At 33.6% G+C, this 24,504-nt stretch overlaps 1 protein-coding gene across 13 annotated transcripts in view; it reads left to right on the plus strand.

The window, feature by feature from the left end:
• Positions 1-24,504, plus strand: part of STXBP5L (syntaxin binding protein 5L) — a 382,290-nt gene that overhangs the window by 279,742 nt on the left and 78,044 nt on the right. For 3 of the 13 annotated variants that reach the window (XM_082394859.1, XM_082394855.1, XM_082394860.1), the window contains 3 exons: positions 654-785; positions 13,720-13,785; positions 20,164-20,256. In XM_082394859.1, the coding sequence (XP_082250985.1) occupies positions 654-785; positions 13,720-13,785; positions 20,164-20,256 (291 nt within the window). The remainder of the gene's footprint in view (positions 1-653; positions 786-13,719; positions 13,786-20,163; positions 20,257-24,504) is intronic. The other 10 variants (XM_082394861.1, XM_082394863.1, XM_082394862.1 and 7 more) reach the window with 6 other exon arrangements.

The raw sequence follows: 24,504 nt of genomic DNA on the forward strand, positions 1-24,504 counted from the left end.
GTTGACTTTTGAAAGTTCATGGACTCTTGATAGAAAGATGTTAGGGGATAGTAGGCACTGTTTGCATGCTGAAACACTAATTCAATCAGAAAAGCTGTGAATCCTAAGACAGCATCTAAATTACTTGCTGGATATACACAGTGGGATGACAAAGTGTATATTTTGACAGAGGTAATACAATTATTATTTAATTTAAACTTACTGAGCCTCAAAAATTATGATTAGAGCTCAGAATTTTAATGACTTTAAAATTAGGAAAAACTGTGATGAAGTTGTAAACTCTGCTTGTATTTAGTATATATAGTGAGTACTCACTTTGTTATTAAAAAAAAAGACTAAAATCCCTAAGTTTTCTTGTTAATACTGAAAATTAAAGACAACTATTTTTATATTTATGAGGTAACATACATATTATTTATAAGCTAAATAAGTTTACTATGTAAAAAGCATAAAGAGAAATATGCCATTTATTTTTATAAGATATTTGACTGAATAAAATTACTACAGCGTTCTCATCATTCATCTATCACCTCACTTTCTAATTGATTTATTTTTTTAATATCTCCTTTCTAATTTGATTACCTAAACTTGCTGCAATTTCTTCATCTTGGCTGTTCTAGATTCTGGTATGATATCACTTCCTTTCACTTTAGACTATTTTTCTCTCTTTCTTCTGCCTGCTGCTGATGCTGGTGTTCTGGCATGTTCCAAAGACAACTTTTGCATGCGTGGCCTGTCTAACTTTTATCCTGATTTAACGAAACGGATCCGTACTTCCTATCAGAGTAAGTTCTATAAAGGTTAGGCAAATAGCTTTTTTTTTAAGTCATAATGCTTGAGTTAAATCCATATATCTGTGCTCAGTAATGTGTTTTTAAAAACACATTCAGCATGCATGCAAATTTTTGTTTTGTTATGGAAAGGCAACCTGATAATTTTAATAAAAATTATATAAATATTTCAAATAGTTATATCATATACCCATTTACCCATATTCATTGTTTCAGTGTTTATTTCAAACCATGTGTACCATGTGCTATTAGTCCAAGAGCCATTGTCTTTTGTTTTGAGGAGGAAGAGCCATGGTGTCCTTGTAAATAATAAACCTGATATTCTAGCATCAATAATAATTGAATGCTTATTTTGGAAACCTTATGCCTTTGGCCATTTTATAAAATTATTATAACCAAGGACACAATACTTGCTTTTTCTAATGTAATTAGATTTCTTAGAGGTAGCATTTCTGATGCTTTTCATTAAAATAGAATATACAAACACACATTTCTATAGTGATTTTAGGAAACAAACACTCTGAAACTGGGGAATTAAGGTCACAAATAAAAGTCACTAATATTAACATTTACCATGGTAGCAAATGCAAATCTGAAGATGGTGTGTCAGATGTTCTATTAAATGGTGCAGAAAGAGTGGGGAGTGAGGGTATGATTGGAGGTGCACATGATACTAGTGATATTATGGGTGAATATTTATTGACATGAGAAGATGTATATAATATGTTAATCAATATGTTTGTTTAAAAAGAACTTAATACATATAAGACGATCTCATATTTGTATAAAATATATATATGGACACATACATGTTTGTTGCTTGTATCCTGAATTTCTTCAGACCTCACCTCACCAGCTTGTACATACTTAATGGAATGACATCACTTATAAGAACCTAAAATTTTGTGTTCCATTAGCTACAGGAAGTCAATACCTGTGAAAGCCTTAAAATTTTTCTGGGGTGTAGAGGGTGACTTATTTTTGCTCGGAACTATTCTCTAGTTTTCTACTCTGAGCACCCCCTTTTTGAGTGCTTCCCACCGCCTCTACTCCTGGTGCCTTGTGATAGAACACATATCTGTGTTGGCTTCTGCTGTTACTAAAACAGAAACTTATTAGGTATTATGATAACATTTCTTGACACCTGAAAATTATACGAAATTTTAGTTTCCATAATTAAAATTTCCATAAAAGTTGTATTGGAACACAGCCAAACTCATTCGTTTACATATTGTTTCTGGCTGCTTCTAAACTACAATGGCAGAGTTGAGTAGTTGCAACAGAAACCATATGGACCCTAGAGAATGGACTTGAGGGTACGGGGAGGGGGAAGGGTAAGCTGGGACAAAGTGAGAGAGTGGCATGGACATATATACACTACCAAACGTAAAATAGCTAGCTAGTGGGAAGCAACCACATAGCACAGGGAGATCAGCTCTTGCTTTGTGACCACCTAGAGGAGTGGGATAGGGAGAGTGGGAGGGAGGGAGATGCAAGAGGGAAGAGATATGGGGACATATGTATAACTGATTCACTTTGTTATAAAGCAGAAACTGACACACCATTGTAAAGCAATTATACTCTAATAAAGATGTTAAAAAAAAAATTGCCCACCTGAAAAAAAAAAAAAAGAAACCATATGGCCCATGAAACCTAAATATTTACTGTCTTGCTCCTCACATAAATTTGCTGACCTCTCCCCTATACTATTCTTCGTTACCCATCCCCTACCACCTAAACGGTATCAGCCAAAACCTTTCCTGAAAATAGTTTCCAGGTGGTTTAACACACATACTCAGACTTCAGAATCCTAGTTTAGCCTTCTCAAGGTAGAATCCCCCTACTGTGTGTGTGTGTGTGTGAGAATGCATCCATCTGTACAGATAGAAAAAGTTTCTGGAACATGAGATTGTAGATTTTATAAATTTCTTTTAATGTATTTTATGGTATTTCTATAATAAACACGTAATGCTTTTATAGTAAAAAGAAGTTGGATACTGAGGATAAGAAGCAGGCTCTTAGTTAATCTGAATTCTACAGTATCAACCATGATATTAAGGTTAAAGGTCATTACTTCAATAATCTTATGTTGCCTTCAGAATAAAAAAGCCAAGATTTTAAACCTTCATTCAGGGTACTCTAAAATATAATTCTTATCTGCATCTTCAAATGAATTTTCTACTACTCCTATAAAAACACTCCTCTTAAGCCAGTGTATGTATCTTACTACACTTATAATTTACTTATAAGTGAAACTCTCCTGGCAACTCTCTGGAAACTTTCCTTAGATTTCACTCCCTATAGTAAACCTTTCCTGCTGCCATTAGAGCCCGTTGCACCAATTCCTTAATTTAAATTAATTAATTAAATTAATTAATTTAAATGTCTATAGTGCCTACGGTGTACAGGCTTCTACACAGTAGTGTCTGAACCATTTAATTGGTATTTAGATTTGTTTGTATTTTTATGCATATGCTCTACCTTTATAAATGCATGATAAGAACCTGAAGACCATATCTAAAATTGTTATGATCCTCTACACCCAGCTCAGCAAGTCGATGATGGTAGTGAGATAGATAGAGCATGACAGGAGACTCTTTTTGCTCACATGAATAGCCAGCGGACTTTTCAAATTTGATAAATGAGAGTAGACATGGCTTCTGGGTTCACTGGAATTTTGCAAAAGAAATCATAGTTTCTTCTAAACAAAGAATTAAAGTGTCAAGACAGACAGGAGTAAAATCAAGTCCTCAGAAGGCCATAAAATATGTTCTGTGTCTTCCACAGGACTATAATTGATTTGTGGATGCAAAGAAATGCTTTGGAAAGAGAAAGAGACATAGGGTGAGAAGGTTTATATCAAGTTCTGCCTTTTCTTCTTATTGACTACTCATTACATTTATAATCTTAAGCAAGTCATTTAACTGCTCTGAGTTTCTTTTTTCTCATATATAAAGTAAAAATCATAATCCCTACTTTCCCCTTAGAGACTTTTGGAACTTTTCAAGATTAGTGTTTGTAATTGCACTTCTATAAATATTAGACATTATTATTATTATTATTATAGAAGATGAAACCACGTCACAGGTTAAATAACCTTTCCAGAATACAACAAATCTATGGAAGAATTTAGGGCTAACATCCAGTCAGCTGCCTCATCACCTAGTGCTCTTTCTACTTGTTATAATGACAAATTCTGCTAGTTAAAAATTGATAATATACCATTTGAAACAAAGGAGGTTTGAAAGGTATGCTTAAGGTAGAACATTGTCAGAAAAGGTGCTTATGCATCAATTTCTAGTTATGCATTGGGGAATCCTTTGGAAAGTTTCCATCCTATCTACAGACATTTTCTCTCTTTCACTGCATAGTTTGTTCAGAGTGTGGGGAGTCATAACAGATCCTGGAAACACAAATCAGAAACATAAAGAAAAATTGAAAGAAAAGGGGAAAATAAAACTAGCAAAGAGAGGCAAATAAACATTTTCAAAAATGAATGGAGCGGGCTTCCCTGGTGGCGCAGTGGTTAAGAATCTGCCTGCCAATGCAGGGGATACAGGTTCGAGCCCTGGTCCGGGAAGATCTCACATGCCACGGAGCAACTAAACCCGTGAGCCACAACTACTGAGCCCACATGCCACAACTGAAGCCCACAAGCCTAGAGCCCATGCTCCACAACAAGAGAAGCCACTGTGATGAGAAGCCTGGGCACCGCAATGAAGAGTAGCCCCCACTTGCCGCAACTAGAGAAAGCCTGTGCGCAGCAACAAAGACCCAACACAGCCAAAAATAAATAAATAAAATAAATTTATTTTTAAAAAAATGAATGGAGAAAGTCAAGAATGGAGGAGGAGTAAAACAAAGAATAAGAGGAATGCCTCAAGGAACGAAAACTGGCAAAAATTATGGTAAACAATAAATGGGAAAAGTCCATTTATTTAAAAAATATTTTATTTAGCATCTTCTGTGTGAACATTTTTTAGGCAGTAGATATATAATGATGAATGAAATAATTATAGTCTCTTCCCTCAATTTATAAGAGAAAACATATAAAGAAATTCATAGATATACAATTATCGTTGAAAAAAGGAAGCAATCCTATGAAAGAAAAAAATTAGACGTGGAAAAGTTGGACCTATTTTTGAGAGTGTTGTTAGGGAAGGGCCTATCTGAGGGGGAAATATTTAAGTGAATCCTTACAAGATAAGAAGGAATCAGACAAAGCTTTGAACTTACACTTCTGACCAAGGTAGAGTAACAGGGACAAGATTTAACATCCTGCCTCAACCAGAAACAGCCATAATAAATGAAGCTGTGCTTTTTAAGATATGGGACATCAGACAATGAAGAACAGTAATTTCTGACAGATAAGAAACAAAAGAAGTGAACCCTATAACCATACCTCTTTACTGCCCTGAGAGAGTTTCTAGACTGCAGCAAAGGGAGAAGGGGAAACCCAAGAGGAAACCAGTCAACTCCTTATGCTGAGAAGAGAAACTGGGGAAACCAAAGCAGCTACAGCTCCTAAAGAGAGGATCCCAGAGATCTACAGTTTCCTCCTCCAACAGATCAACACATACCTATGATGTAGCTACCCAGGGATAGGTAAAGAACCATCTGAAAGGATTAAAGGAAATGGTACCCAACACTCAAACAAAGGGAATAGTGCCTATTTTTTTCCCACCAGGCAGACTAAAAAAAAAAAAAAAAAAAAAAAAAAAAAAATATATATATATATATATATATATATATATACACACACACACACATATATGTATATATGTATGTATGTATATATATATATATATATATATATGTAAAATTCACATCCGCTTCTAATTAACATTGTACTGGGGATTCTAGCCAGTGTAGTCAGGCAAGAAAAAGAAATAAAAGTTATCCAGATTGGAAAAGAAGTTAAATCATCATTTTTTCATAGACAACATGATCATCTATGAAGAAAATCTAATGAAGTCTACGAAAGAGCTACTAGAACTAGTAAGTGAGTTTAACAAAGTACAGGATATAAGGTCAGTATACAAAAATCAATTTTATTTCTGTCAACCTGCAACACTTAGCCATAAATTAAACAACAGATGTGAAAGACCCATGCATTGAAAACCAGAAAACATTTCTGAGAGAAGTTAAAGAAGACCTTAAAAAATGAAAAATTACATGTCTCAATATTATTAAGATATCAGTTCTCTCCCAATTGATCCATAGTTCAATACAATCCCAATAAATATCCAGCAGACTTTTTAATAGAAATTGACAAACTGATTCTAAAGTCCATATAGATATGCAAAGGATTTAGAGTAGCCAAAACAGCTTTTAAAAAGAACAATCTTGGAGAACCAACACTACCTAATTTCAAGACTTTTTTAAAAATTAGTGTGTTATTGAGTCAGGTTGGTATTGGTCCAAAGACAAATATGTCAATGGAACTCAACAGACTCTAGAAATACATCTACACATATATGGACAACCGATTTTTTACAAAGATGCAAAGGTAGTTAAGCAGAGAAAGCATAGTCTTTTCTACAAATGATATTTAAACAATTGAATGTCCTTTTGTAAAAAAAATAACTTTGATCAATACTTTGTACTATATTTTTAACAGTTAACTTACAATGGATCATAAGCTTTAATATAAAACCTAAAACCATAAATCTAGGAAGAAAGGAGAAAAATTTTGTTACCTTAGGTTAGGCAAAAGTGTTTTAGATAATATCCAATGACATGCTCCATAAAAGAACAAACGTATGGATAAATTGGATTTTTTCAAAAGTAAAAATTTCTGCTCTTTAAAAGACACTGTTTTGAGAGAGAAAAGTTAAGCCATGGACTAGGAGAAAATATTTGCAAAGCATATATCTGATAAAGGACTTGTATCTAGAATACATTTTTTAATTTCTCAGAACTCAATAATGAGCAAGCAACCCAATAAAAATATAGGCCAAAGATTTGAATAAATAATTCACAAATGAAAATATAGTGATAAAAATAAGCATATGAAAAGATACTCAAAAACATTCATTATTAAGAAAATCAAATTAAAAGTACAATGAGATATAATAATACATCCATTATCATGACTATAATTTAAAAGACTGATCATAGCAAGTACTGGCAAGAATGCAGAAGAAATAGAATCTCTTACACACTACTGGTGGGGATGTACAATGGTATAACCATTTGGCAGATTCTAAAGATTTAAACATACACTTATAATATGACCTAGCCACTTTACATCTAGTTATTTACCCTAGATAAATGAAAGCATATATCCATACAAAGACATTCATAGCAGCCAAAAATTCAAATATCTTTAGTAATCAAAAACTAAAGCAACTAAAGTCTCCGTCGAAAACTAAATGAATAAAGAAATCTCGTATGTTTGTTCAGTGATTTACTATGCAGTAATAAAAAGGTATGCACTATTGATATGTGCTATACCATGGATGAATCTCAAAATAATGAGTCTTACATTGTTAGAGAAACCAGACAAAAAAGGGCAGATACTGTATGATTCCATTTATATAAAATTCTAGGAAATGAAAACTAATGCAGAGTGACAGAAAGCAGACCCATGGTTGCATGGGGATGGGGAAGGGGCTGATATGGAGAGGGCTGGAAGACAGGGTTACAAAAGGACACAAAGAAACTCTTGGATACATTTATTATCTTGATTGTAGAGATGGTTTCACAAGGGTATACATATTTCAAGATTTATCAAACTAAATACTTTATAAATATGTCAGTTGAACCTCAAAGAGTTATTTTTTAAAAGAGAACTAGGCACATGAAGGGCAGGGAGCAGTGTATTCCAGGCAGAATGAACAGCTTATAATGAAGGTTCTAAGGTGGTTAAGGACTTTAACTATCTTCTAGAAATAGAAGGTCAAGGAGGCTTGGGGTGTAGTGATTGAGAGGGAAAGTGGGTTAAGATTTTGATGTCTAGATGAGCAGGGACAAGATCATACAAACTTCTAAAGCAATTATAAGAAATTCTGTTTTGAGCAAGAAAATGATATGCTTTGATTTATATCTTAAAAATGTTATCCACACTGCTGAATGAAGAAAATATTGTGGGGCCAAAAAGAATGAAAGCCAGTATACCAGTTGGGAGGCCAATATTATACTCCAGGCAGGAAATGAAGGTAGCTTTGGCCAGGGTGATAGCACTGTTGGTGGAGAAAAAAGATAGGTGCAAGAATCACTTACAGAGCTACTAATTATAATTCAATTTAGGAGATCAGAAAGTGGAATCAAAGATTATTTCCAAATTTGGGCTTGAGCCAATGACTGTCATGATATTATTTACAAAGATGAAGAAGCTAGGGTTGGGGCGCAGTATGTTGGTAGGGAATAGAGTTCGGTTTTAGACATGTTAAATTTTGGTGTGTATTGTTTATCCAAGTGAAGACGATAAGTGGACAGGTAAACAAATCTGAATATCAGGGCTGTAATTTAGTATGTAATGGCATGGGAATAAAGTTATGTAGGCATGGAGGGAGCAGAAGAAGGGAAGAGGGGGCTTGTGGATAAAGAAACAGGAATTTCAACATTTAATTTCCAAAGGAAGAAGAGTAGCTGGCAGAGAGGACTTGCCAGAGAGAAGAGGAGAAATGAGGAGACTATTGCAGAAGCCAAATTAAAGGGGCGTGTTTCAAGAAGTGGTCAGCCACATCAAATGCTACAGATAGGATAAGTAGGGTAAGCTTAGAAAAGGGTCTAGTGGGTGTTGTGCTGTGAAGGTTATTAGTGACTCTCTAAAAAGTAGTTTTGGAAAAATATTGGGATAGAAGCCACAATTATATTAGACTAAGGAGTGGCAAGTGAGGAAATAGCACAAGTAAATAACTCTTTTGAGATGTTTGGTTATGAAGGGGTGTCAAAAAATAGGTCAGTACCTGCATTGGAATAAAGTGTTAAAAGAAGGATTTTTTTCATTTTAGGTAAAGAGCATATTTTAAAGTTGATGTGAATATTGAATGATCCGTAGAGAAAGAGAGATTGGTGGTAGGGGACAGAGGAAATAATAACTAAAGAAGCAAAATCCTTCAGAAAGTTAAGGGAGAGGAAATCAGAGCATATTTACAAAGATTAGTATTTAACAGGAAGTTTTCTCTATTGTAATAGAGAGGTACATAAAAGAAAAGGAGAAAGCTACAGAATCAGAGGGATAAGTTACAAAATGTATGATTTGGTTGAGAAATGAAACAAGTGATTTTTACATCTCTGTTTTTCAGTTCTGTATTTTAATAGGTTTCCTTTCTTTTTGAAATCAGTTTTACAGTGTTTTCTTACTCCAAACTTTGTATTGAAAAGCACACTGATCTGTAATTAGTAGGTAAAATATAAGGTTCCATCTTTGAATTCTAAAAAAATGAACAAAGAAACTAAAAATAGGGGAGATATTACTTAGTAATATATGTGAGTTTTCTAGAGTTTAGTTTAACAGTAATTTCAATGTGACTCGAACAAATAAAACAGCTAATATAACTTAGGGCAGTGGTTCTCAACCCGGCATGATTTTGTCCCCCAGAGGATATTTGGCAATGTCTGGAAACATTTTTTGTTGTCACAACTGGGGGGAGGAGTGCTCTACTGGCATCTAGTGGGTAGAAGCCATAGATGCTGATAAACATCCTACAATATATCACCCCACAACAAAAAATTTATCTGGCTAAAATGTCAATCAAATGTGAAAGCATTGAGACCAGAGAAGTTTATATGGTAAATGGTAATTTGGTAAGAACATTCCCAAAGTGTAGACTATTTATATATGTGAAGACATTTGTACACTGGGTATTAGTCTCCTAAAGAATATTGGTATTTTATTTAACATTCACAAGTTGCTACTTCAAATACGATATTGATTAAATTATCCAGTAAGACACATTATAGGTATATATTCTTAGAAATCTTTAAATAAATGTTGATATAATTCATTGCACCCAAGGGGGTTTTGTCTTCCGATATTCAATTATTTATTTACCATAAAATATCTCTATCTGATCTTAACCAGGATTTACTATTTTCTAATGAATCACTATACAAAATCTTCCAAATTTAGTTGTCAATTTGCTTTATCCATATATCAGACATAACTTTCTCTACATAATCTTTGGGAAATCTCACCATTGAGTGTTCAATATATTATGAGGAAAAGCACAATTATTTGGCATTACCCTGAGCACTTCAGTGAATACCTACTAGTGTCAGTAATGGATTAACCAGTTTACCTGGTTTCCATTCTTTTGTTCCACATGCCTTCAATACAGCTTTAACAGTATTTCCAAGAGAGTAGATTTAAGTGGAGGGGCTTTCCATTTCCAGATAGGATGTTGAAAGATATAAAAATTCTTCATCCCTATGGTAACAATGACGACAACAATAATAATAAAATCCTGTGATAATAACAATGATAAAATTAAAATTATACTTTTCTACCGAGGCTTCTGAAGAGTGGTGGATTCAAAGAAGCCTTGATTAACTGAATTCCAGAGAGATAAGAGCCATTCATAGATAAGCAGAAAACTGCAGCTGCTTTTATACCTGGGGCAAGTGACTGAGCTGGACACAGGTCAGGAAAGGAATGGGCCTTCTATAGATGGACAGACTGCAAAGAATAGGAACAACTATAGGTTTAATGACTATCTGGACTGAACTTTTGAGTGGGAATCTGAAATAGCTCTAAACACAAAATTATTCAGTTTGGCAATTCTCTGCCAACTAACCCCACCACTCTCAGAATTTTTCTGAGAGAGTGGTAGCAAATAAGAAAGCACAGAGAATTTATGCAGTCTCAAAGTGCTTGCATTCAGGGGTTATTATAGAATTTGACCCAAGCTGAATTAAACTATCTGAAACTGCATCTCAACCCTCTTTCTGCACAAATACTGGGAAAATTAGGAATCAGCCCCTTGAGGAAGGGTTAGGGAAGTTTGAGTGTTGGATTGAGGAGCAAAGAGATTTTGAAGGGAAACCTAATCTAATTAAAGCTGCAGACCAGCCCTAGTTCAATTCAGTACTGTGTAGAATCTGATTGATTAGCACTTCACTTGAGTTGTCTAAGGACAAAAATTGGTAAGGCTGTAAAAAACTTAAGCAACTCTCTTAACCAAATTGGCCTAACTGACATAAATAGACACCTACATCACACTAATGAAAATGTGCATTTTTTTCATTAGATGTGGAATATTCACAAATATAGACTGAGTCATGAAACAATAAAGAATTAAAATCAAGCAGAGTAAGTTCTCTGATCATAAAAGAAATTAAATTAGAAATGAGTAACAGAAATATGTCTTAAAATTCCCAAATATTTGAAAATTAAGAATAGCTCATGTCTCTTAAAAAAGAAATCACAAGGGAATTTTAAAAATATCTTTAACTTAGTGAAAGTGTAAGCACAAAATATCAAAATTTGTGATATTGAGATGTTACTAAGGTAGTGCCTAATGGAAAATTTAGAACATTAGAAGCTTAAATTAGAAAAAAGAAAGATCTCAGATCAGTAATCTAATAGCTCTACTAATATCAGACAAAATAGATTTTAAATCAAAAAATTTCACTAAAGAGGGACAACTTAAAATGATAAAATGGTCAATATATCAAAAAGATATAACAATTATAAATATATGCACCTGACAACAGAGCTACAAAGTACATGAAGCAATATCTGACAGAATCAAAGGGATAAATAGACAATTTGACAATAATTATTGGTAATTTTAATACTCCACTTTTAAATATAATACGAGAATTAGGCAGAATACCAAAGAGGAAGTAGAAGACTTGAAAAATGCCATGTATAAGACCTGTACACTCAAATCTACAGAAAGAAAATGTTTATACGTTATTTAAATGGAGGAGATACCATCTTTATGGGTTGGAAGACTCAATATTTTTAAGATATTTATTCTACCAAATTATCTATAGATTTATCACAACTCAATAATAATCTAGCATATCTTTTTTATAGAAATTGACAAACTGATTTTAAAATGTATGTAGAAATGCAAAGAATCTAGAATAACTAAAACACTTTTGCAAAAGAACAAAGTTGGAAGATTTCACTTTCTGATTACAGGATGTAATATAAACCTGCATTAATTAGATAGTGTGGTAGTCAAAAAAAAAAAGACAGATAGACCAATGATTACAGAATAGAGAATCCAGAAATTGACCCACACATACATGGTCAATTTATTTTTGACTAAAGCACTAACACAAATCAATGAGGAAGGAAAATCTTTTTAACAAATAATCATGGGGGCTTCCCTGGTGGCGCAGTGGTTAAGAATCTGCCTGCCAATGCAGGGGACACGAGTTCGAGCCCTGGTCTGGGAAGATCCCACATGCCGCGGAGCAACTAGGCCCGTGAGCCACAATTACTGAGCCTGCGCATCTGGAGCCTGTGCTCCGCAACAAGAGAGGCCGCGATAGTGAGAGGCCCGCGCACCGTGATGAAGAGTGGCCCCCACTTGCCACAACTGGAGAAAGCCCTCGCACAGGAACGAAGACCCAACACAGCCATAAATAAATAAATAAATAAAATTAAAAAAAAAAACAATCATGAACAACTGGGCAAATAGGGGGAAAATGGACCTTAATCCCTACCTCATGCCATAATCAAAATTAACTTGAGATGATTTATAGTCCTGTAAATGAAAGCTAAAAATTAAAAAAGTTTCTTGAGAAAACAAAGAGTGATATTTTCATTACCATGGGGTAGGCAATGATTACTTATACAGGAATCAAAAAAAAATTAAAAATAAAAGAAAAAATCAATAAATTGCCCTTAAGGTAAATTAATCTTTTGCTCATCAAAAGACATCTTATTGTCACCAAGAAAATGGAAAGATAAGTCACAAATGGAGGAAAATATTCACAATACCTACTTCCAACAAAAGACTCTTAAGCAAAATATGTAAAGAATTCTATTGAAGATTTGGCACTACTCAGTTCTGTAACCTTAAATAGTTTAAACTCTCCGAACTTACAGTTTCTTATTTATAAAACGTAAGGGTTGGGATAGAGTGTGACAATGGACATTTTCTAAAATTCTATGATTTTTTGAACCTACAGCAAGTTTATTGGTACAAATTATATAAAGAAGGGGGTGGTGGAAAGGAATATGAATAAAGATGGTTTGGGTAATTGACAATGGCTCTTAAGTACCCCTGGGTATGGGGATTTACATTAAAGTAGAAACTCTGAATATTTATTTACAAAGAAAAAATATGAAACTCTCCAATAAGGGTAGGAAAACCCTAAGGATATTTTGTGAATGCCACAGGAATGCAGACTGGCAGATAGTGGGAATTACAAAATGTTTATTAATCTATTGTGCCTATCCTTATATTTTTCAGGAAAGTGACAATAGAATATAAGAAATATTAGAAATGAGAAAAATATAGTGCTTATTATAAGAAGGAATTTGATACCATTGAACAAATCATTGAGTATTTACTATACAATACTGCATTTTTATAAATAGGTATAATATTCAAAATTTGTTATACCTCCTTGCAGGTCTTTTAAAAAGCCAATAACTGTTTCTCTTGGAAGTGGAAGATTTGAATAGATCTTTTTAAAAACCCCTTCTACTTCATGTTTTTCTTGGTCTATTTTCAGATGAAACTACATCATTTACTAAAATAGTTACTTCATATGAAAAAATAAGAAAAGGAATTTTATATCTTTCCACCATCATATTCAATTACCCTTTATATATCAGTTAGTTATTGCTTATTTTTTCCTATGTCATTGTTAAAATTTTCCAAAATACTTGTCATAACATAAGCATAGATAAGTTCTCACAGGGGAAAAATAAAACCTTTTAAAACTTCTAGGAATTAATAAGAATTATCTACAAAATTTTAGCAAATTTTCTCATTTTTTGTCATTTCATTTTCAGGTTTAACTGAGCTGAATGACAGTCCAGCTCCCCTGGAACTTGAGCGTTGCAAGTCTCCCACTCCAGGTAAACATGAGTGGTATTTTTCAATCTTCTGAAGATTACTTCACTGCAGTAATCTACTGCTTTATCTTCATAATTCTTGAGAAATTCATAATTTTGGTAATTAGGTGTAATTTCATTTTGAAATTTAACCATAAGCAAATTCTATTCCAAAATAAAATAGAAATAAATGTCTTAAAATATTTATTGCTTCCCAAAAAATTAAGATCAGAGGTATGAGTGTAATACTTTTAAAGACATTTTAAAGGAAGTTATTTTGCAGATATATTAATAATGCTAAGTAAAAATTATAATATTATACAGAAACTCTCATAGCTAGAGCTGAATTAGTGGGAAATATATACTGTAGGTGCAGTAACATATGAAACCATCCCTCTGGATCATAGTTTTGAAACATGTATATTCATTGGCAAAAGAAAAATGATAATATATGTTGTGAGCCCATTATATTAAAAATCTGAGTATAAAGGTTCTTAGGAATAAGTTTTTAAGGTCTGTGAAAAAAAACGGTATAGTACAAATTGTTGGGTGTTAGCATTGTGAATAATTTGCTTTTAAAAAATTTTTTATTTACCTGATTTTTCTATAATATACACATAGTAATGTGTAAATTTTTAAGCACCAAAAAATTAGGTATATCTTTGACATTGAATTGTAGATCTGTTTTCAGAGAGTATCAAAAAATTATTTTTTTAAATTATTTTATTTAAATATTTTATTTTTAACTTCATGCAAATTTATAAACATTTAGTTATCTCTTTATAAAGCAATGAATTTTGACTTTTAGAAATTCAGCTGGAATTGTGACATTCTTCAATCTACTTCCTTAAGAGTTGTTAGGTGTTTATTGTTATTCTTCAGGAATGTAGGCTGAATAGAATCTAGTTGTGTCCTGTGTAAATTTCTGTTTTAATCATATCCATTTAATCCTTATTTTACTGCTTTCATGTTAATCATGGTCTCATACATTTACCCTTTCTTTTGCATTCCCATTGGCACCATCCTAATATAGGTATTTATTACACCATACCTAGAATATTACAAAATTATTCTAACAGGTGTCTCTATTTTCCATCTCTCCCTCTTAGAATTCATTTTGCATATCATGTTGCAAAATTAATCTCCTTAAAATATTACTTTGATATTTTCCCGTGTCAGAAATCTTCAACTAAAATATAATTTAATATCCTATATCAAATTCAATTAATTTTACCTCACTTTAAATTCTCATCCATAATCTGAATTTGAATAGTAATACATTTATTAGGTTCTAATATCAAAAAGAAATGGAATAAAAACAATTTCCCTCCCATCCTTCCCCATACATTGTTTCTACTCTCTTGAAAAAATAAACATTATTGGTAGTTTCTTGTTTATCCTTCCAGGCAATTTGTGTTTGTAAACAAACCAAAAAGAAACAGACTTTTGCCTTCTGTTTTGTACAAAAGTAGTATATTATGCACTTCGTTGTACTTTGCTTGTTTCACTTTACAGTGTATCTTGCTTTCCATTTCATTACATAAAGTATTTTCTTATTCTTATTTACATTTATATGATATTGAATTATATGTGTGTACTATAATTTATTTAATCATTTTACCAATTAAAGGACACTTAGTTTAGTACCAGTCTATTGCTATGTCAAACAATGCCACAGTGACTAACCTTGGTACATTCCTCACTTTAAATGTGTGCAGATATATCTATCAGATAAATTCCTAAAATTGAAGTTGCTGGGGCAAAGAGTATACACCTGTTTAATCTTTATAGATATTCCCCAACTGCTCTTCTTGGGGTTTGCAACAGTTCTCTCTCCTTCTAGCAATAACATGAAAATATTGGTTATCAAATTTTTTTATCTTTGCAAGTCTGTTTGGTAAAAAGAATATGTCAATGCAGTTTCAATTTACCTCTCACATATTATAAGTGATGTTGAACACCCTTTTATATATTTAAGAGTTCTTTAAATATTTTTTGTAAATTATCTATTCATATACTTTGCCCATTTTCTATAGGGTTGTTCATTCTTTTTAAATTAATTAGTCCTCTTCATAAGTTAAGAAGATTTTCCCTTTATGACATGAGATCCAAATATTTTTCTCAATTTTAACTTTTAACTTTGCTTGTGGTATATCTTGCCGTAGAGTAGTTTTTTTCTAATCATTGATCTTTTCTTTTAAGGACTTCTTATGCCCAACAATTTAAGTACTATTGGTTATCTACTTTTTAACATTTTAGTAGAATTCCCCTGTCATTTACCCTTTATAGTTACTTATCTTGTATATTTGTACTTTCTCTGAAAAGAAAAATTTTTTCATTATGGAACATTTCTAAAAATATACAATACACATATGAAAAGATTGAGAGCCTTTCTTTAATTAGGGTAACTAAGTTGATCTATTTTGCTGTTTAAACCCAAACAGTGGTTTTATTGGTTTTTTTTTAATTTGTCTTTTAGCTTACTTATTTCTGCTTTATCTTTATTAATCTCCTCTGTTTTCCTTCATTTTACTTTTTCCTTTTTCACCTTTTTGTGGTAGATGCTTAATTCATTTATATTTATTCTTTCTTACATATTGATAAAACAAGGCTAAATTTCTCTTTGAACTCTGTTTTAACATGTAATAGCTTTTGATATATTATGATTGCATTAAGAGTATTTTCTATATAGTAAACAGTTTGTTTATATTTCTTTGACCCAAGAGTTATTTAATGTAAATGTGTGGCATTAGGTAGCCATAAGTTTTACCTTATTAATCATGTTATTTAAGTCTCTCATGTCATTACTTATATTTTGATTACTTTGACTTGTCAAAGATGGGGAAAAGGTCAATTAAAATATTGTATTAATCATGTGTTTCTGTCTATTTTTCCTTGTATCTGTTTATTTTTTAAAATATTCATGTGTAAATATTCGAAGATATATCTACAAAAAAATACATTCTTTACCATTAATCACCATTGTTCATTTCATATTGTGTCCTTCACCTGAATTCACCTTGTTTGCTATTAATACCACAACTCTTGCTTATATTTTTAATTTCTTTTTGTATTCCTTGGACTTACCTCTTTTGAGGTAAACTTTTTTTAAACTGAGGTGCAATATGTAAACCTCAAAGTGCATAACTGTTAACAGTTCAGGTAGACTAGTTTTTACAAATGAATACACCAAGTAAACTTACCCAGATCAAGATTTGGAATGTTACTAGAACCCCAGACACGTCCCTTATGCCCCTCTCAGCCACTAACCCCCACAAAGTTACCTGCTATTCTGACTTCTATCATCATAGATTAGTTTTGTGGGTTTTGGACTCTCAGATGAATGGAATCATTCAGTATTTACTTTTATTTTTTGCTTATTTTGTTCATTATGTGTATGATATTCATCTATGTTGCTGAATGATTTTTATTGATGTGTAATGTTCCATTATATGAATATATCTCAGTTTATTTATGCAGTTTATTATTGCTGAACATTTAGGTGGTTTTCAGTTGGGGGCTGTTATAAGTAAAGCTGTTATGACCAATCTTGTCTAATTTTTAATACAAATATAACTCATTTCTGTGTTACATGTATCTGGGAGTGAGTTTTGAGGTCATAGGGTATGCGTATGTTCAGCTGTTCAGCTTCAGGAAATACTACCAAGTTTTCTAAAGTGGTTGCACCAATTTTACTTCCATTAACGGTGTATAAAAGTTCTATTTGTTCCACATACTTGCCGATTTTCTTTTTTCAGTTTCAGTCATTCTGGAGTGTATATAGTGCTGTCTTGTTGTAGAATTAAATTGCAATGCATATCCCTGATGTCTAATGATTTTGATGAACTTTTACATTTATTGACTATTTTTAATATCCTTTTATAAGATATTCAAGTATTTTACTCATTGTTATTATGTTGCCAACTTTCTTTGATATATAAGAAATTCTGCGTATGTATGTAGATAGGTAGATACATACATACAAAGAAGTACTTTTGTTGGATGTATATAGTGCAAAATATCTTTTCCCATCCTGTGCCTTGCCTTTTACTCTCTTAAAGGTGGTCTTTTGATGAGCAGAAGTTTTTAATGCTAATGTTATTCAATTGATCAATACTTTCTTTCATTGTTAGTGCTTTATGTGCTTTGTTTTATTTTTAAGAAAATCTTTGCCCATCCCAAGTTCATAAAACTATTTCCCTATCTTCTAGGAGGCTTACTGTTTTACCTTCACTTTTAAGTTCAAGTTCCATTTGAAATGTACTTCTGTTTCTAATGTGAGGAAAGAGTCAAGGTTTATTACTTTCATTTAGGTATCCAGTTGACAAGGACCATTTATGAGAAAACTATCATTTCCCCCACTACACTAAAATGGTACTTTTGCCACAAATTAGTGTACTCTACCATGTATGTGCATGTTTCTAGACTTTATGTTCTATTTCATTTGCATGTTTACCATTAATCCGATTCCACACTGTTTTAATTGCTGTAGCTTTATAGTATTGCTGGTAGTATATAGGTCCTTCAATTTTGTTTTTGTAGTTCTTTTTCAAGAATGCTATAGCTATTTTAGGTCTTTTGTTTTCATATAACTTTTAGAAAAAACTAGTCAGTTTGCACCCAAACAAATATGCTTGGATAGTGATTGCAATTTCATTTCATCTATAGATCAGTTGGTCAGAAATGACATTCAACAATGAATTTTCCACTTGGTATCTCTCCATTTATGTGTCTTCTTTACTTTCAGTAATATTTTTAGTTTTCTTTGTAGAGGTCTTACACATCTTTCATTAGCTTTATTACTCAGTATTTGATATTTTTATGTTGTAAATTTTTAAATATCTTTTTATTATTTTTTATGGCTAGAATATAAAAATAATTAATTTTTGTATATTGACCTCATGTCTGGAAAATTTGATAAACTTATTTCAGTAATTTGTCAATTCTTTTAGATTATCTATGTATCCAGTTATGCTCCCCCCTGTTAAAATGACAGTTCCATTTCTTCTTTCTAAAGGAAGAAATTAGCTAGGACCTCCAAAACAATGCTGAATAGATGTGGTGTTAGCAGATATCTTTTCTTTTTTCCAGTCTCAGGTATGAGTCTTTCAAGATTTCTGAGTTAATTACAAGGAATATCTCTGAGTAGGAGAGGTCAGAAATTAGGAAAGCCAGAAACCGATAATCATTTTGTAACTCTGCTTTCCTACATGGTCCTTAAACTCCCTTTTAGCCCAATAAACCACAAGTAATATAGGGTGAAGTTTAATATTTTATTAAATTAAATATTAATAGAACAATAATTCTAATTAATAGAATGACTATTAAATATTTCCTTTAGGATGATGAGAGAGACAAGAGTAGGGATTGGGAGCTGAAAGAGTCCCAGTAAGCCAACCAGAATGCTGATGTTCTCAGCTTCCAGGATAACAATCATTTCATATTACTCATTCACCCAACTATTTAACAAGTAATTTACAATATCTACAGTTAGAGTGATATTATGATATCCGCTGAGAATAAACTAATGAACAAAATTAACATACCCCATGCCAAATGGAACTGACAGTCTATCTGCAGAAACCAACATTAAAGCAATAGGTATACAAATTGTTATTATTTTTCCGTAAAGCTGTGTAACCATTTTTCACTCACCAGGTAAGCTTGTGCAGTTTGTGCACTGCATAAACATACATCCCAAGGGGGTGAGCAGAAGCTAACATGAGCCCCAGCTCCACTTACCTGGAACAGAACTGCAGTCCCCTAAATGAAGCAGCCCCTTTGTCTTTGGCCCAAGAAACTAACCAAGCCTTCAACTGTAGAGTTATGTCTGCCCACAAGGTGTGCATTTTTCTAATTTGTCCTACTTGAAGGTTTGCCTTTAAAACTCATTTTCCCAGTTTAACATCATTTTCTAGGTTAGCATTAGGTCCTAGTACTGCTGCTACCTATGCAGCTATTCATCTTCATGATTCTCACTGTCCACAATATACAATAGACTTATAATGCTACCAAATTCAAGTGAAGACTAGGGTGATAGAAATATTTGTCCTTAAAAATATCTTTATTAAAAATATCACAGAAACTAATGTCACAAAATACTAAAAAAGAAGTAATCAACTCTGTTGTTCTCAAACCTGAGTTAGAACTAGGTCTCATAGCCTAGTTTGAATGCCGCTTCTGTGTGATTCTACATGTCTAGAACCCCATCACATCCTCCAAAGAAGAATGCTTCTTGCTTCCAAAGAGTCCTCTGTTGAGGCAGTACCAAAATACTCAGGTAAAGGCACAAAACAGACACCCTTCCAAATAGTTATCATGAAATTCACCTCTAAGGTAAAAATACTTGGTTTACTTGGGCTAAAAATTACATGCCAATAGTTTTTTATTCCCTTCCTTTAGGACTTGCTACCAGAACTCCCGAGGCAGCACCAGGCTTTTATAGGAATGAAATACCAGCTGTGAGACAGAGGAATCAAGTACATCACTTGCCAGGTGAAAGTGAAAATGTCTTTTATGAACAAAGAAGTTATTCATATCTCCATAATTTTCTAGACTTCACAATTTGTCTCAAAACCTTTATTCTTACTTACTGTGCTGAAAACACAGGTCCCTCACGGTGAATGAAGACTAATTTCCCTAAAGCAATGGTTAAAACTATAGACACCAACTTCATGAGATATAAAGCAGGAATTCCTAAGGCTTTTGACATTTGCCATAGAATTTAGATAGTGGTGGTTTGTTTTTTTTTTTACTGTAAACCTGGATAATTTCATCAGGCCTATAAGAAAATAATGGAGTGGCCAACAGATAATTCAGGGAAAACCTAAGAGCCAAAAAGTAGTTTTGTAAAAATTCTCTTTAACTCTTCATGATACAATTAAATATTTTCTGTGATCAGAAACAACTATGATTATCATGGAAATTCCAAAGAATCACCTCAAAGGGGCAATGCTCTCTCAAAAATAGTGAGCAGAAAAAAGGTCCTGTAAATTTTATGCAGATTCATTGAATATATGATGCTGCTCATAGGGACCAAATCAGAATCAAACACAAGTTGTACAGCTTTCTTAAATTAGGCATTCATTACAAAATAGTTGTGACTAGATTTACAACTTTAACAAGCATGAATTACCAATGTTCTAGACCCCAAGTAAAGTCAGTGACTAAGGAACCTAAAAATAATTGTAACCCACAATTTTCCAAGACAGCAGTTTCTTTTTTTTTCCTTGTGTAATACAACACCCCTGTGATATGCCTTTTTTCTGATGAGAAAACTGAAGCTCAGAGTATTTAAATAAGTGGAGCTAGAATCCCAACTCAGTTATATTTGGTTGTAAAGCCTAAGCTTTCCCCCTGATTTTCATTAATAAATTGAGAACAAAAATATGGGAATTACAAAAAATAATCACAATTGGAATTATATGACATCCGGTCAGTGGAGACAAGATGGTGGAGTAGAAGGATGTGAGCACACCTCTTCTTACAAAAACACCAAAATAATAACTGCTGAACAGTGAACAACAAAAAATGGTGGAAAATACCAAAAAAGATCCCCTACATCCAAAGACAAAGAAGCCACAGTGAGACAGTAGGAGGGGCACAATCGTGATAAATCCCATACCCACCAGGTGGTCAATCCACAAACTGGAAAACAATTATACCACAGAAGTTCTCCCACAGGAGTGAAAGTCTGTGGCCCACATCAGGCTCCCCAGCCTGGGGTTCTGGCAGTGGAAGGAAGAGCCTACAGAGAATCTGGCTTTGAAGGGCAGTGGAGTTTGATCGCAGGAATTCCACAGGACTGGGGGAAACAAAAACTCCACTCTTGGAGGCACACACAAGGGCTCGTGTGCACCAGGACCAGGAAAAAAAGAAGTTGCCTCATAAAAGCCTGGGGCAGACTTACCTGCTAGTATTGGGGGTTCTCCTGTGGAGGTGGGGGGGGCAGCTGTGGCTCACTGCAAGGACAAAAACTGGTGGGAACTCATTGGTGTGATCCCTCCTGGAGGCCATCATTTCCTCTCCAAGATCTGGCCCCACCCAACACCCTGTAGGCTCCAGTGCGGGGACACCTCAGGCCAAACAACCTACAGGGCAGGAACTCAGCCCCACGCATCAGCCAACAGGCTACTTAAAGTCTTCTGAGCACACAGCTTCCCGTTGAACACATCCCCTGACATGGCCCTGCCCTCCAGAGGAACAAGACTCAGCTCCAGCCACCAGTGGGCAGGAAGCAGTCCCTCCCATCATGAAGCCTTCATAAGCCTCTTAGACAGCCGCATCCACCAGGGGGCAGACAACAGAAGCAAAAAGAAATACAATGCCACAGCCCGTGGAATGGAAACCACAATCACAAAAAATAAGACAACATGAGACATCAGAGGAATATGTCCCAGATGAAGGAAGAAGATAAAACCCCAGAAGAACAACTAAATGAAGTGGAGATAGGCAATCTACCTGAAAAACAATTCAGAGTAATGATAGTAAAGATGATCCAAGATCTCAGAAAAAGAATGGAGGCACAGATCAAAAAGATACAAGAAATGTTTAACAAAGACCTAGAAGAACTAAAGAACAAACAAACAGATGAACAATATGATAAGTGAAATACAAAATACACTGGAAGGAATCAATAGCAGAATAAGTGAGGCAGAAGAATGGATAAGTGAACTGGAAGACAGAATGGTGGAAATCACTGCTACAGAACAGAATAAAGAAAAAAGAATGAAAAGAAATGAAGACAGTCTAAGAGTCCTCTGGGACAATATAAAATGCACCAACATTCACATTATAGGGGTCCCAGAAGGAGGAGAGAGAGAGAAAGGACCTGAGAAAACATTTGAAGAGATAATAGCTGAAAACTTCCCTAACATGGGAAAAGAAACAGTCACCCAAGTCTAGGAAGCACAGAGTCCCAGGCAGGATAAACCCAAGAAGGAACATGCAGAGACACACAGTAATCAAATTGAAAAAATTAAAGACAAAGAAAAAATATTAAAAGCAACAAGAGAAAAATCAACAAATAATATACAAGGGAACTCCCATAAGGTTATTAGCTGATTTTTCAGCAGAAGTTCTGCAGGCCAGAAGGGGTTGGCAAGATACATTTAAAGTGATGAAAGGGAAGAACCTACAACCAAGAATACTCTACCCAGCAAGGTTCTCATTCAGATTTGATGGAGAAGTCAAAAGCTTTACAGACAAGCAAAAGCTAAGAGAATTCAGCACTACCAGACCAGATTTACAAAAAACGCTAAAGGAACTTCTCTAGTTGGAAAAGAAAAGGCCACAACTACAAACAAGAAAATTACAAAGGGAAAAGCTCTCTGGTAAAGGCCAACACACAGTAAAGGTAGGAAATCATCCACATACAAATATGAATTCAAAACCAGCAATTGTGAGAAGAGGAGAGTACAAATGCAGGATATTGGAAATGCATTTGAAATGAAAAGATCAACTTAAAACAATCTTCTTTATATATAGAGTGCTACATCAAAACCTCATGGTAACCACAAATCAAAAATCTACAAAGATACACAAAAAAGAAAAAGCAATCCAAACACAACATGAAAGTTATTCATCAAATCACAAGAGAACAAAACAGGAAGAAAAAAGACCTTCAAAAACAAATCCAAAACAATTAACAAAGTGGCAATAAGAATATGTATATCAATAATTACCTTAAACATAAACAGATTAAATGCCCCAACTAAAAGACAGAGTGGCTGAATGGATACAAAAACAAGACCCGTATATGTGCTCTCTACAAGAGACCCACTTCAGATCTAGGGACACATACAGCCTGAAAGTGAGGGGATGGAAAAAGGTATTCCATGCAAATGGAAATCAAAGAAAGCTGGAGTAGCAATACTCATATCAGAGAAAATAGACTTTGAAATAAAGACTGTTACAAAAGACAGAGACAGTACATAATGACCACAGAATCAATCCAAGAAGAAGATACAATTGTAAAGATTTATGCACCCAACATAGGAGCACCTCAATATATAAGGCAAACACTAACAGCCATAAAAGGAGAAATTGACAATAACACAGTAACAATGGGGGACTTTAACACCCCACTTTCCTCAATGGAAAGATCATCCAGACAGAAGATCAGTAAGGAAACACAGGCCTTAAATGACACATTAGACCAGATGGACTTAATTGATATTTATAGACCATTCCATCCAAAAGCAAGAGAATACACATTCTTCTCAAGTGCACATGGAACATTCTGCAGGATAGATCACGTGCTGGGCCACAAAGTGAGCCTCGGAAAATTTAGGAAAATTGAAATCATATCAAGCATATTTTCCAACCACAACACTATGAGATTAGACATCAACTACAAGAAAAAAAAAACTGTAAAAAAACACAAACACTTGGAGGATAAACAATATGCTACTAAACAACCAATGGCTTACTGAAGAAATCAAAAAGGAAATAAAAAATACCTAGAGACAAATGAAAACAAAAGCACAATGATCCAAAACCTATGGGATGCAGCAAAAGCAGTTCTAAGAGGAAAGTTTATAGAAATACAGTCTTACCACAGGAAACAAGAAAATGTCAAATAAACAAGTTAACCTTACAACTAAAGCAACTAGAGAAAGAAGAAACAACAAAACCCAAAGTAAGTAGAAGGAAAGAAATCATAAAGCTCAGAGAGGAAATAAATGAAATAGAGACAAAGAAAACAATAGCAAAGATCAATGAAACTAAAATCTGGTTCTTTGA

Source organism: Balaenoptera borealis (assembly GCF_965194805.1).
Source record: "Balaenoptera borealis genome assembly, chromosome: 5".
Lineage (NCBI taxonomy): Eukaryota > Metazoa > Chordata > Mammalia > Artiodactyla > Balaenopteridae > Balaenoptera > Balaenoptera borealis.